The following is a 15,995-nucleotide window of genomic DNA, read 5'->3' on the forward strand; positions in this document are numbered from 1 at the left end:
GGTGGTGAGGAGCTTGTTTCAAGTATTTCACATGAAGCGAGATGGAAACTGCTGTATTTCTTATAAAAAATTAAAAAACAAGTTAGTACTTGAACTTTTGTAAAATGCACAACATACTTCATTATAGCTATCCCTATCAAGAAATAGTTAGCACAATGTGACCATTAAAATTGGTGCAATTGCATTGGAACTTGATTTGATGAAGCAATTGGAAGCCTACGAACAAGTGGTTGTTTCTTGTTCCACAAGATGAATGGGGAAGGCCACTTGTCATGAAGGAGGTTGAACTTGGTTGGCATACGTGATGTTCAAGACATCTCCATAGATTAGTTAATCAACCTAAACCTCTTCTGGAAGCACCTAGAGGAATATGAGGAGCACGTGGTTCCCATAAAAATATTAGAGTAAATCATTATACTTTTTCATTTACATCAAATTCTAATACAACTAATGTTATATCAAAAAATTATATCCTACACTATGTGCACTACGTGGTGGTGCAGCACGTCAATTACCTCATTTAGTTTATGTAGGCTCTATTTATCATATGCTTGTTTCGGATTGCGACCTCCCTTATCTTATCTCGATTGACATGGTGCATGTGATGTAAGGTATAATTTCTCTGGCGTATCTGTGTAAAACTATTAGCCAAACAACTTCCTAACACTTACTCCTCATATTTGAGCTCACCGGATATTTTTCAAATATTTTTCAATTTTGAACAAGATCACAGTAGGTATCACCATTCATTCAGTCACCTACATGGATTAGATGGACTTATCCAAATGGATGGTGGGTGAATCAAGGACAGAGACACCAATTATAGAGGATATAAAGGACCCACTCCATGAACCAATGATTGATTTGGATAGAACATGAACTGGAATGGTCCCATCAATTTAGTCACCAACCATTGGTTAGTCAGACCCACTTGATCTAATGGACAAATATATCATAATTTGACTCAACGAGACAATAACAAGAAAGGATCAACACACTGGTCGAATCATGTTTCTAAAGCCTTGAAACAAGGGGACAAAATTGAAAGTTGGAAAAAGGTAGCAAACTATTCACCAGACGGATAGGATCACTTCTTTGAAATTCTATTACCACATTTCCTACAGACTTGTTAGGAAGACTTCATAGGCTAGAACTTATCTTTACATTGCGATGCGAAACTGTTAACTTGCTACTGTTCTTTCTTTTTTCTTTTTTCTTTTTTCTTTTTTCTTTTTGAAAGAGATGGAAAAGTTAAAGTCTCAATCAGGATCATTTTTTTTTCAAAAATAAAAATATTTTTTTTTCTATATTATCTTTGAATTTTTAAAGATATAAGTATATTTAGTATAATTAATTATTTTTTAAAAAATAAATATGATGATAGTGATCAGAATAATGATAGTAACGATACACCTTGCCATCTGTACCGTATCGTATATTAACACTATATTAGGATGGTGCAAGTATAAAGTATGGCACTAAGGCGGTGAACCTTGGTAAAGAAAATGAAAGCCATATCTTAGTAGTGGCGATGATGAAGAGGTACTAACAACGTAGTAGTCATGGAAATAATGTAGGCAATGATGATCAATAGTAACAATATGGTAAGGTGATCGGACGACAATGACAGTGATTGTAGTAGTGATGGTGGCTATAGCAAGAGCAGTAATGAAGATAGTGATAAGGCGATAATAGTGGTAGTGAGAATAACAGCGATTATAATGACAGCAATATTAGGAAAGAAATTAGGCTCGGTCGGGTTAAGCCACACCCTTGCCCAAGACAAACCCAAAATTTTTTTATACTTCGGACCGAGCTTAAGCTTGAATATTTTTTTTTTCAAACTCTCAAGTCTAAACTCAACTTGTGCCTGTATCCAACCTAAACCCTAATCTATTGTCACACTGTATTACCCTATTCCACTAGCCCATCTATTTTCTTTCCTCAAACTTCCTCCATAGCACCTCTGCCATCTCTAAAAAAACTGTGAGCCTAAAACCCTAATCCCCACTCCATCTCACTAAACTTCAACACGAAAACCCTAGCCATGCCTATCCTGGTCTTGTACCAAAGAAAACTAATATATGAAATAAGAGAGCAAAATTCATATCTTTGTACCAAGGTAACAAGTTTCATACATAAACAAAACCATAAAGTAGAGGAGGAAAGCATATACCCAACCTTTAACAAGGTGTAGTTCAAAAGGAGGGTGAATCTCTATGGGTCAAGATATTATACCTTGTAATGCCCATTTACATGAGAGACAACTAAACCAAATGCAATGCAGGAAATGTTGAGACTACTCATTTGACTAAAATCAGACCAAGTGAAGGACTCAATTTTTCAATGGCTCCTCTAGAACACACATTGAATTTTTTCAATGGCTCCTCTAGAACACACATTGAATTATGCACAACTTAAAGCAAAATACCCCACTACTCTAGCATGCAATGAAAAAGCAATATTGTACTTATTTGCCAAGGATGCAAACTATGCCATTTCTCTGTAGAACTTTATTGGACCAATCACCAACTGATGAACAAGCCCACTGCTCTAGACTGCAATATTAGCATTTGAGGTTAGCGAGCTACAGCTATACGCTGCTGTTCTTTCCTTGCTAAAGACCAAGACTATGAGTGTGCGAACCCTATATTGATTCCCCATCTGGATGCCTGGACTAATTTTCATTTCTACCGATGCAAAACTCTTTGCTCCAAACTACAACAATGGAGACACTGGGCTAAACTACCTTTGTTGGCATTGGCATATGTGATGGTACACTTCTTTGTTTTGCAATACTTCATATATACCCATAGTAGAATAAACAGTTGAAGCTTATTCAGTCCGTGTTATCTAGGGACAAATCAATATTCCCTAAAGGCATCACCTTTATATTCTTGCAGGGTAATGCATAAAGAATAAACAAATCCTGCTCAAATTCTACATTGATGCCTTCATGACCATCAAATTCACTCAGCCCAACTAACTTTCCAAGAACTTCTTCTATGACTAAATCCTGTAAATTGCCACCTCCAAACTCTTGCAAAGGTTGATACAAAATCTACTGACCACTAACGTGTTTTGGCACATCAATTTTTAAGTGAGGTGGTCTTCTTTTCTTAGAGATGTTGCATAGATGCTGGTCAAGAGAAACTTTGATTGCTTTGCTCAACCTTGAAGGTGAGGCAGCAGCCTTTTAGACACCTTTGTCAGAACCTCTAGTTTTACATTTGGTAGCAGCTGACTTTGGTGTTGGACTGAATGTAATACTTCTTCTACATCCTTGGTTGACTTATCCACCGGCTGGCATGTTCTCCCGATGGAGTCTCAAGCAGACTAATTTTGATTCATAAGGATCTGAAACACCATCAATGCCTCCATCCTTATGAGGTGACAAGGATAGGAAGCTCTTCAATTCAAGACATCTATAGGAGCTATGGTCAAATGGCCAAAAGAGAGGTTCATCAAAATCAGATTCTTCTGCAGCATTGTTGACTTCATCTTTCTGGCCGATAGAAGATCTGGAAGAATAGCTAGAAGGCCTAATTTGAAAATCCTATTTGGTACTAAAGGAAGGGCTGAAAAAATCCAAATCAAGGATGTCAAACACTTGTTCCCTATCTTGTATCAACTTGGAATCCTCCCTTTCAAGATCCAATGTTGATACCCATATGTTTGTTCTATCAAGATATCGAGATGGTGTATCATCATATGTATTGAAGGATGTATAAGGATGACTGGTAACTGGCAAATCCTCCCAGCGAGATACCTCATATTGAGAATCACCACTCTCTGAATGCCCAATCTGAGGATGTTTTACCTTATTTCTGATAGTTTCATGTAACTGCAAGATAAGTTCCTCGTTCAGATCTTTTCCCTTCGTACCTTCGTAGGGTCTATTAAGAACTAAGGGTGTCTTGCCCGTAGGACTCATACTAAACCCATCGAAGTCAAAAAAATCAGTATCTTTATCTGAGGAAACATCAAAGCTTTCAGATAATAATGATGATGATGATAGCCGATCATGGATGGACAAATCCCAGCAATCAAACTCCCATTTATCTTACGAGCCATCAGAACTAAACAATGATGAAGACTATCTGAAAATAATGATCCCATCAGAACTATCTAAAGACAATCATGAATAGTCACTCTCATCAGACAATCCTTCAATATAATCCATTGGTTTCTCAATATCAAAATTTTTGACTTCTGATACTAGAAGAAAAATAGTAGCCTTCTCTATGTCAATTTAATTCAGGCTTGCCTTATAACCTTTGATAGCCTTCTCTGTGTCAATTTGATTCAGACCTATCTTATAACCTCTAAAATTATCTTTGGACCAACTACAGGTACCGGTGTTCCTAAAGACTGACTGGATTCTAGGCAACATCTCCTTTGTTTGTTTGAAAGATTCATTACTACCAATGAAGTCCATTTTTCTAGAATTTAAAAATCAAGCTATCAGCACTATAATATATCCAAATTAGAGCTGATCATGGGCTGGGCTTGGGCACAGAAAATATCAAATTGTAAATAGACCTGGCTTGAAGCTCGACAAAAATGAATAGAGTTTAGGCCTGAGGCCCGACCTATGATCAGTTCTAATCCAAATATGTAATAAAACCAAAGATCCAAATCTTATATGAAATTGAAGAGGCCTGCTAAGACATTAGACCTTGACAAATCACAAGAAAACAAAATAAACCAAGTTAAACACTCTGTAGAGAACAGGATAAGGCATCTCACCTTAAAAAGTCCAAAATAAAATTAATTGAGTTTGCACAAAATGACATCTAGATAGAACATCATGCTATTCTCCAAAAATATTTTATATGCCACAACTACTAAAAGCAAATAGAATAAAAGAAATTCTAACATTAAAAGCTTAGTAAACTACACAAACATATACCGGGTGACAAGTTAGCTTAATAAATATCAAATCTAACAAAAGAAAATACCTACCATAAGTACAATAATCCTTTACTTCCAATAGCCACAATAGAACTCTAGCTGCTACTTTTAGCATCTTAGAATCTCCAAATAGTCAGATGCAAACCAATATCTAGCCATATTAAAAAAAATAAGCAAGTTCAAGTAGCTCCATGGTAATGCAAATCTGTGTTTTCATAATATTTATACTTCATCCAAAAATCACTAGAATGGACTTTATCTATTAAATACTTTCATGAATTCATGAAACTGAATAGATGGACCAGTATACATATTTTAGAGTAAAACAACCCTTTGATAGTAACCCAAAATGCCCCCAACTGCCCCACAACCCTCTTTTTTATCATAGACATTATCTTCAATAGCGCCCTAGATAGTCATTTCAAAATAAAATGCTAAGTTAATTATTTTAAATTATGACATTCAAACTATATCAGGAATCACATGGAACCAAATGCTTCAGTGAGTCAAAGATGGTGAAATTCTCAACAATTATCTTTGTTGAATTAAGGGATCTAATATATGCAGCACAAGAAAATGATAACTGAAGAGGTCAATATAATAACAAATAATTTTTTTTGAAAAGGAACGAGTTCATTCTCTAGATAGAAGCTAGCCAACCCTGTCAGCATTTTCAGACTTCAATACAAAAGTAGGATTAAGTATAAATATGTAGATATTTATAATAACCCTGATGTACTGATGCTTTTGTTAATAAAATAAGGGAGAAATGAAGGCTACAAAATTTCTCATCAACAATGTATGCATGGAATGAATATGGGTTACCATGAAACATGCATAGGATATGTCGTGTATTCAACTTCTAGTAACTAACCTCAAAAGAAATCCTTCAAAATTATTATGTTACTGTATTAAACTTAAATGCTGTAGAAGAATTACAACTCTATAATATGAAAAAAAAATGCCTGGTGATGCTTCTCAGTGTATACAAAATACTTTTAGGGCCCATCTAATGCTGACTTGGTAACTTGATATTCAACTAACCCCCATGTATTGCACTAATTTTTATTGTGTTCTCCATTTGATATAGATAGATAAACTTATCCTGTGCATGATACCAGTATGTTATTTTTATATTATAGAGCATTGAAGATATCCCCTAACATGATATAACATTTTTTTAAGAAAGTGGGAAGGCCCTCTCAGGTACTAAAAGGAAAAAGAAAAAGCATCATGATATGCTTTCATGATATTCCTAGTTTTGTTTGCTCAAATTATAAGGATATAAATTGGAAACATAAGGAGAGAGGGCAGAAAAAGTCACCACTTTTAAAAATTCAAAAGTTTTAAATCCGTAATTTCAGAGATTTTTCTAATTTTTAGGTTTGACAGACCCAACCACCTTATTATATCAAAAAAAAAATTTCTAAAAGCAAGCAAAACAATAAATGAAAAACTACCCTCAGTAATCTTTGAAAAACATCCAGTAAACAGAAGTTCCTCTTCCTAAAAATAAATTACATTAAGTGAAAAATTAGAAAAAGAAGATTATTATGTGCTTTTCATCTCAACATTACTTGCAATAGACTCACTTTCTTACCAAAATTCAAAAAAAACTCAGAAAACAAAATAGCTCACTCATTTATAGTCACCTGATCAACATCTGATGATCAAAAGCCCATCCAACTATACAGTTACCAACAAACATGTGACCTTAGTATCCTGTATCACAAATATGCTAGAAAAATATCTAATCAAGATCCTCCTATAAACACCCTAAATTGATGATGACCATAGCATCAGGGGAGTGATCAAGGGTGGATTCATCACTTTATGAACTGACATGGAGTTTAAATAATAGCAATCCAATCCATTATTAGTGGCTACTATGTTTGACGATACATCCATTTTAGCATCACATATATCACATAATATAACAATAATATCAATATTTTTTGTTACACAAAAAATGAATCATTCGTCACAACCAAAAGAAAGAAGCAAAATTACGCATTAAAAGCGAGATCACAAATTAAGTGATTCAAAATTTCGGGTAGAGCTTAGAAAGAAGAAGAAATAAAGAGGCAGAAAAAACTTATTATCCTGAAATGAAAAAAAAAAGAAAACAAAAGCTCATGCACATGCAAACGATTCTCATAAAAAAAATTGAAGATCAAAACTGAATATAAAATATTAGCCAAAGCATCTAAAAAATTTTATTTTTAATCTTAAAAAAAATATAAAACCTCCTAAAAATCTCAACTTTCTATCAATCCAACATTAAAGAAATGAACAAAATGAGTTCAATTAATCGAACAGATTAAACCCCAAACAAAAAGAAAACCATCAACTTTTTATTCTAAAAATAAAAAATAACTAATCTTTGATCCTTTCAACAAAAAAAAATCCCAATCTAAGAATTAAAACATAAAAAAGTATCAGATTAAGCAGAAAAATAAGAAAAAAATCCAATTTAAAAACCAAAAAATTGAAAAAAAAAATAATCCAAAGAAAGGTATCCGTGAGAAGCGACGAGCAGAACAAGTATCAAATCTCTCCTATCATCGTAAAAAATAGTGTGATTACTCGATCTTACATTTATAGGCTGAGAAAGATTTTATTACTCCCACGAGACACAAGAGCGAGAGGGAGAGGTCTTTTATACATTCGACTCAATTTCTCTCGTCGTCACACACCATAAATATCGTGCTTATCAAAAATATGATGTTTAATGCACAGAATCCTCATCTTTTATTTTTTTCTTGTGATGAGATCTAGGGCATTTTGATCATTTAGAGTCATGAAAGTACAAATAGGGTTGAGTTGGTGAGAAGGTCAGGAATGCTAACGTATTCTGACCATTTGATCTTGATCTAACTATCACTGAGAGGTTTACGAAAACAGAAAATATAATGCCCTTACGGTTTACATATCAACGACTAGAATCAGGCTCGACTTTTGAGTTAATAACAGATATGCCAAGGCATACTTTGTTCCTCCGTCATTAAATTTTGAATTTTGCTGCATGCTCCATAGAGCATTCTAATCTTTTTATTTTTTATCTATTTTTTATCATCAAATTAAATATAGATCATCTAGGTTTCAACTAGATGAGATATTCATATGTATGATTGGTGCAGTAAATATTTCAAAAATTAATATTACTTTAAAATTGTAAACGATGATTTTTTTTTTCAAAACCATCATCCCGAAAGGTGGAAGAGTTGGGAGAGATAGTGGTGGAGGATCCGACAGCAGAGGCACATGAGGAGCACCGTGGGTGAGGGAGGGGGCGCGGTGGCGAAGCCGCATGGATGGGGGGAGCATCAGTGGACGGAGGATCCTCGGGTGAGCGGTGAAGAAGAAGAATAAAGAGAAGGGGGTGCAGCTTGAGGGCGGGCACACGATCATCGGTGGGGGCCGGGGGGGTAGTGCAGCATGAGTAGGGAGGCGGCACGATTGTGGGAGGGGGACGGGGGTGGCACGAGCACCAATGAGGGGGAGGGTTGGGTGCGTGCATGAGGGCCGGGGGAGGAGGTGCTGGAGAGAGAGAGGGAGGGAAGGGGTGGGGCGGCACGAACGTGGGGGAGGGGGGCGTATGAGCTCTGATTGTGGGTGGGGGCATGGGCGGGGGGGGGGAGGAGAGAAAGAGGGAAGGGAAGGGGTGAGGCGGCACAAGCAGCGGAGGGGGGGGTGCATTGCAGCACAAGCAAGGAAGTCGCACGAGCACAGGGGGGTTGGGAGTGTGCAAGAGTGCCAATGGGGGTTGGGGGTGCATGAGTGCCAGTTTTGGTGGGGGCGAGGTTGGAAGAGAGGGGAGGGAAGAGGTGGAGCAGCACGAGCATCGAGGAGAGGGGGTGGGGGCTGGAGACAACCGCCAGTGAGTGGGGGTGGAGGCGGCACGGAGGTGGGACAAGTGGGAGGGAGAAAAAGCAAAAAATCTGAATATCTTTTATAATGAAATATAATAAAAGAGTATTATAATAAAATCTTTTTTGACTTGCAATTCTGGTGTCCCGTAGGTACACTGTATATCAATTTACTAACTGATGTTTTTGACAAAAATTTATTGACAAATGTTGTAAAGATTGATGTTGTTGGTAGAAAAGATGGCTTAGTCAATTGGTTACAAAAATCAGTCCAAGCACCCAATGAGAGTATGTTTGAGTCCAAGATCGAGTCAAGAGACCCCACATAAAGACAGCTTATTTAGACTTTAGATTGATATCTAAAGTTGCAAGGCATGTAAAAGATGACATCAAAATCATTAAATACCATTTATTAAATTAGAGTAATGGATAGAAAGATGTAACAAGAGGTTACAAACATAAAACATTCAATATAAGAAAGAGAATGTTAAATGAATGATCTATGAGTGTAAAGAAGGATTGAGTTGAAAGTGAGTTTGCTGAGGGTGAAAATTAAGGAGAAAGGAAATTCGCTTGGGATCAAGATTTGTCTAACCATAATGAGTCATCATAATTCAAATTTAGAACAGGAAAGTAGGAGGAAGCATGCAAATATTTTCTTGAAGAGAAAAATTAACTAGTGAAAGGTCGATCCTGATTCCTCATGAGCATATAGTTATGATTACATAATAAAAATAATAATAAAAAAAAAGAGATCTTGATTTTGTTTGTAGATTAGGAGAAGGACCGGGGATAGGGGCTTTTTTGAAGTTTATCCATAGATTTTGATTCCAAAATTAGGAGTCAAAAGTTATGATTATAAAAAAGCAAAAAGATAAACAGTACAATAAAAAAGTGTGGTCTTTTTTGGTTGTCTTTTTGATTTTTTTTTTCTTTATATTTCTACTAGTTGCCTTTGAACCTTTCGCCTATTGATATAGCTATCAATTTTTTATAAATACATATTCCTGAGATAAAACCTAAAATCACATAATTTTGTAAGATATATTATCTATAGCTAACCTCATCATTAGCACAATTAAAAAAAATAGATATTAGTAGTTTTTTATTTTTATTTTTGAATTTTTGAATTCTTTTTCTTTTTGGTTAAGCCAAGTATTGCTAGCTTGATCCATCTAAATATTAGCAAATAGATTGTTGAAAACATACACTACTATGGTACTCATTGAATCTTCATCAAAAAATCGGAGAGTTTAGGGGTATGCTTGCAAGGAGAGTTATCCCTAATTTATGGTGCAAATTTTTTCAATAGGCTTCATCAACCGAAAGAAAGCTTCTCTTTGCTTGCATAAGTAGATAGCTATCTATCATTCAAACTAAAAATCTGAATTTAGTTTTGTTTTGAATAGCCAGGTTGAAATCATATATTTACGATATAATGAAATGTATAATATCATGCTATATTTAGAATTATAAGGATTAACTTTACCAACCCAACTATAGCAAAATTAAAATAGAAAATGAATGAATCATAAAATATATAGAAAATATTCAAATTATGATACATCTTCAGCTACTGGACCACTCTCCCATAAATAATTGGAGCATAAACAAGAGAATTTAGAGTGCCGAAGAAGAAATTTGATGCAGAGGCCACTCCTTTCATGAAGATGTTAACAAGTTGATAGTTAGATCAAACAAATTGAACTCAAAAAGTCTTGTTGACAATCAGATCTCAAACTAAATAATAGTTGGTCTCGATTGATAGGTTTTATTCAAGTATGAAAGATTAGGTTAGTTGCCATGTGTGCTGTGTTAATATTATCAAACTTTTTAAAGAAAAATTAATATCATCAAATTAAAGAATCATTGGAGTATATATAGGAAATTAAGATCTTGCAATAAATAGAAAATCTATATCATTTCAGGGGCCATGACAGCGAGAGCTTTGTAAATGTAACTTACATAAAAATTAGGTCGGCTAGGAGCCTCAAGCCAGCTATAATTACTTGTAAGTTTTGTAGCTCCCATTTTGGAGTCTGCAGTTCCTGTGCAGAATCTATGGGAAATGCAAGGTACCTTTCGTTACCCACACATTTCTGTTTTTTTTTTTTTTTTAAATTAAACAATAAAAGAAATGAAAGGAGTGTCTACCAGAAAAAGGGGTGAGCTTATCATCTTTCATGGGAGATGACCGTTGGCCTCGCTTTACATATCGGGGAGGAGACTAGCCGTTAGGTTCATGCAGTCCTTCTCTTCTCGGTTTTCGCTCTCCCAAGAATAGCGCTCTCGCCGCTTCCTCTCGGATCTCGGGCAAGAGGTCTCGTCGATAGTTTTCCAATCGATCCAGAAATCAGGGTATCTCCCAGACGCGAATCGATCTCTGGTAACGCCTTCCCTTCGTCTTCCCCCATTTTTCTTTTCTAGTTCTCGTAAGTTCTCCGAATCTTGGTGTTTTAGGTTTTTCCTCGCATTGATGCGATCCGCTTCTGTTTGATTCTTTTCTCCTTCTAGTTTCCGGAGCAATTTCTCTCTCTTGCTTGATTTTGCATAAATCTTTTTTTTTTTTTTTGCATTTTTTTTTAAAGTATTGCCCCGATTCCACTTCTGAGATTTCCCCTCATCCCCTGGTTCCTGTCTCAATAAAGGAGTTCTTGCTTAATCCCTTTTTTTTCTACTTGGATGATTTCGTCTTAAAACTGAATTTCTTGAAAAGAAATGATGGCCACCCATGAATCTTTAGCATGAAAAGTTTTGAAATGATTAATTTAATCCCATCCCCCCATCGCCCCTCCTGGTTCTTTAAAGATGTGTAAGTCTGTTGTCTCTGTTATATTTCTTTTATCTTGCTACCAGATTATACGAGAAGATGATGTTTGATGGGAATGTCGTTAGGCTTGGTTTCCAGGGATGGAAAATTTTAGATCCCAACTTATTGTTCCATGTCTGTTTCCTATGGTTCTTGGGCAGTGATCTGTGTATTTAGAATCTATTACATTGATTAGGTGCTAGTTGAGAATGTTTGCTTTCTTTAAACTTGATGTTGGCGGCTTACCTTAGTGATGCATCAAGAAGGAGAACAGTCTGCATGTTACTTTGTGTAGCTTTCCCAGAATGCTTGCTACGTACGTAATTATTATTATTCCATTTGTAATCATGTGATCTTTATATGGCTATATGCTTTTCAAGTTTATTAAGAATCTGTGGCTTATTGTGTTGATACATATTTTATTTACCATGATTGTAGCGTTAGTGATGATGTTTAAATTACACAAGAATAACAAACAATTCTCAAGAAGCAAATACTTCATCTTGCTTCAGATATTCTCGATTCCTTCATCTTCATGTGAGGTTTCCGCAGGTTTTTCTAAATTGTTTTGCATGTGTGACATTTGTCATCAGGATTTTCTTCGACTACTTCTGAAAGGTTGACTTTGGCAGAAGTCTATGGCTTCTCGAACTCCTCTTGTTGTTCACAATGAGAATGTACCCAATTATCGAGGTATACATGGTTCCTGATGTTTGCAAAACTGGATTTTAGCTGCACATGTTCATGTATATTTTAATTTTGGAAGACCACCATGAACTTAAAAATGTTTGTTGTATTTCCAGGAAAGGGTGTCGGTGGGGTGAAAGCTGATCTCTCAAAACCTGCAAAAACTGGGCATCGAGTCAGAAAAGCTTTGACGGATGTTTCAAATACCGGCACACCTCTGTTTGCTGGTGTATCAAAGAGCTCCACTTTGAAAGAGAAGTCTGGAATACGGAGCCGTCAGACCACCCTGAATGCCCCGAAGAGTACTATTGTGACAGACGAGGATATAAGAATTTGCAATGAATGGGCCAAGGAGGGAATTGAGCATGCTCATTTCACAGGAAATGACTTACAGAAGCTCCAGAGTGATATGGTGGAAGGACGTAAGATCCATACCAAGTCTTATTTTCCCTTTTTTTTTTTTTTTTTTACCAGAATGTTTATTAAGATTTCTTGCTATTTCTTAGTTTCTAGCTTCTTATTTACTGTATCACTGGTTCATCCACTTATTAAAGTGATATTTTCACCTTCTGTTAATTTAGGCATAAAGAAGAAAGTTGAGAAGGTACTGTCTGGATTGCACAAGTGGTCAAATGTTGCCTACGATTTTGGGTTGCCAGCGAAGGTATGTTTTTTGATTGGTAATCTTGTGTTTTAAATATCCTATAATCCTAAGGTTGTAGTAATTTATAAGAAGTGGTCCGTGACAATTTACATGTAAGGGTTGGAACATGGCCACAAGATACTATAGTGATATATCTTACAATGACATAATTTACGAACGTCACTTGATTTTTATGAAAATAATGATTTTGGGTTTACCATTTTTTTTTTTAAACAGAGCATATTATGTGCATGCTAATTGAGCATGTTTTGTTCATTATGTTCTCTCTCAGGAAAAACATATAATGATGTCATCCTCATTATAAAACTTTCTATGAACACTACTAAAATTTTCTAGCAGGAGGCACTCTTTGGCTTATTTTTCTTTCCTTTTTCTTTTCTTTCTTGTTTCTTTCTTTGTGAATGCACGAAGACAGAGGTATGATTATTTTATCAACTCTGGCATTTGTCTGAAAGAAAAGAAAATACAGGATATAGTTTTGCTTATGTTAAATTGCAACAGACTATAAGTGAGATTTTAGCTTAATTGCTTCCGATGATTCTCAGACCCAAATGGAGTAGGATATGGTTCTTCTACCTTTCTCATCGCTTCTTAATTATAGTGCTTATTATCTGACAATAGCATGTCCTGCAAGTCTGATCCATATACTTTGGGGGTAGGCTTTTCTGAAATATGTAGCAAGGCTTTTCTGAAATATGAACTTTGTCTTAAACAACCAGGTCCTAATAATGCAAGTAAATTAAAATATTTTATTTAGAACACCTGTGAATTCATTATGTACAAATATAGAACTGCTGAGATATGTCATCATAAAATCAAATACTAGCATTTGGCATTGCAATTTTTTTCCTTCATTACCTTGCACTGTCTCCCATTTTCATCAGTATACTGGTGCATGTTAAGAAAGATAGACATCATTTGGAATTTCTTTAGGTTGCATTTCAATTTCAAATTTAGGTCCATTTAGGAAATGGATAGAGCACTTGTAACAGCAATATTAGACCTTTTTTATTGGGGTCATAGAAGAGAGAATTAAAGAATGTATACGGTCTTTTCTACTGGGGATTATGTTGGGGAGTTAGCGCTATTAGAGTTGATGAATTATGAGTGGTACTTGTTATGCATGTGCATGCAGCATTGTTGGCAAACATGTTGACCTGGTGTTTGTGCCCCCCCTTACATTGGAGGAGATTGTTCGATTCTTGGGATGTGTATTCCCAAGTATTTGAATCGTTTCTATGAAATGATTGGTGGCACTTCTGCTATTATTCCCGGAAGGAAGAAGAAAAGAATCTTTACCATGTTTGCATGTGATGGGGCTATGGCACCATGAAATATTTCATGCAACACTTCAATTTTTATTTGACAAGATAGTCTGCAAGCTTTCATCCCTTATGTGGGTTATCATCATTTTAGCCACATCGTATCTGAACTTATTTAAATCTGGGTCTTGCATGTTGTTACTTGTTAAAAGTTTCACTGATGATATCTCTTCTCAGCCTCATCTTATATTCTCAATTCTCTGTATTTCTTGTGTATTTGCAACCTTTTCTTTCAGTTATTACCACAAAATTGGTCGAAAACATTGTTCATCCAAAAGGAAACAAGTTTTATTATCATTCATTTATTACCATTGGAAGGGTATTTACATTGATAGACAATCTTTATACTATCAGGGATGATATAATAGATTATAGGCATTGGAGTAAATAGCTCTATGTATAACATGAACTCTAGGGGCAGCAACTTCACATGAGTTCCACTCCATTTTTAAGTTATTTACTACACTGCCCTCACTCTCCCATCACAATGGCTCTAGAGCCTAAGTCCTTTCTATTAAGAAACGCTGTCCCACTCTATTGCATGCAAAGCACATACAAGTAACTAATTTATGTAACTGCATGAATATTTTCATTTATATTTTTTAAAGAACTAGCAGCGTATTTTCAAAGAATTGCTTGAGCTTAACTTTTTTTGTTTTTTTGCTTCCAACTTAGGAAATCAAGGATACTGAATATACAATGAAGATAGAGTTGGAGCCAGAGTTGCTTCCTCTCATTAAAGAGTCAGCTTCAGGTCTCTCTCTCTCTCTCTCTCTCTCTGTGTGTGTCCATACATATATACAAAAGGGTCAGATTCTCAAGGTACACATTTTTTGAATTGGATGGTGGTAGTCCCACATCGATGATCCGAGCTTTCAGATGTAATCTGCTATCTTTAAATTGCTTACATATAAAAAATCTACTGCCTTTAAATTATTTACATATAAAAAATCATGCAATTTGGAGACCCTACTCTATGCATCATATGATCAAAAGTTGGATAGTTCAAATAACACAAAATGATACATATTTTTTGACCACTTCATTGCATAAGCCAAGGATCTCCAAATCACATAATTTTTGATTCATAAATAGTTTAGAGATAAATGAACGATGGGGAACTCCATCCAATTCAAAAAATAGGTGCAACTCCATAAAAATTGCACCACATATAACCTCATCTTGACCCATGTGTGTGTTTGTATACATATTGTAGTTTCTAATGCAACATATGCTCATGCAATACCCACTTTTTACTGTCTTGTAAATTTGAGTATTATTTTTTCTTCTAATATGTGCTACTTTTTTGCTTTCAGTTAAGAAAAACATTGTTGATCTTCCTTTTGAACTGGAGCTTGGTCATCTTCCAATTGTTGACCATGAAATTGAGTTCAAGCTGAAAGATGAGCTGTCGCCTCAGAAGAATCTTCCATCATCCATCTCTTTGGCACTAGAGTAGTGATCAACTTGAGTAGCATTAAAATCTGTCAAGCTTGGGATTTTTTTTTTTTTGAATGCATTGGTTTTTGGGATACCTTATGATGTTTGTACATAAAAAGGTGTTTGTTCATATGGCACATGAAGATGCTGCTGAACGCAAATATTCTCATGTTTCTGTTTGCAATGGATCACTATCTACATTTTGCCATTACTTGCCTTACTGTTCTTCCAAGACTTCAATGCTGAGCCAAAAAAATCCCATGCAGCCCCTGTTTCCCTGCTTGGTGGAA

The 15,995-nt window shown here is 35.5% G+C and overlaps 1 protein-coding gene and 1 pseudogene across 1 annotated transcript; one reads left to right on the plus strand and one right to left on the minus strand.

Annotated features, from left to right (window-relative positions):
* Positions 1-2,839: 2,839 nt before the first annotated feature.
* Positions 2,840-13,387, minus strand: LOC105038710 (uncharacterized; annotated as a pseudogene).
* On the plus strand, positions 10,959-15,913 carry LOC105038629 (uncharacterized). The gene is made up of 6 exons (XM_010914495.2): positions 10,959-11,169; positions 12,186-12,285; positions 12,396-12,701; positions 12,861-12,943; positions 14,941-15,019; positions 15,582-15,913. Exons 2-6 carry the CDS (start codon positions 12,231-12,233, stop codon positions 15,722-15,724), a joined length of 666 nt encoding a protein of 221 aa, XP_010912797.1. The 5' UTR covers positions 10,959-11,169; positions 12,186-12,230; the 3' UTR covers positions 15,725-15,913.
* The last annotated feature ends 82 nt before the right edge of the window (positions 15,914-15,995 follow it).

This window comes from Elaeis guineensis, chromosome 1, assembly GCF_000442705.2.
Source record: "Elaeis guineensis isolate ETL-2024a chromosome 1, EG11, whole genome shotgun sequence".
Taxonomy (NCBI): Eukaryota; Viridiplantae; Streptophyta; class Magnoliopsida; order Arecales; family Arecaceae; genus Elaeis; species Elaeis guineensis.

Coding starts and splice junctions, on each gene's coding strand:
- LOC105038629 (XM_010914495.2), top strand. CDS start 12,231: ATGGCTTCTCGAACTCCTCTTGTTGTTCACAATGAGAATGTACCCAAT. Junction 12,286..12,395: donor GAATGTACCCAATTATCGAG/GTATACATGGTT, acceptor TTGTATTTCCAG/GAAAGGGTGTCGGTGGGGTG. Junction 15,020..15,581: donor CATTAAAGAGTCAGCTTCAG/GTCTCTCTCTCT, acceptor TTTTGCTTTCAG/TTAAGAAAAACATTGTTGAT.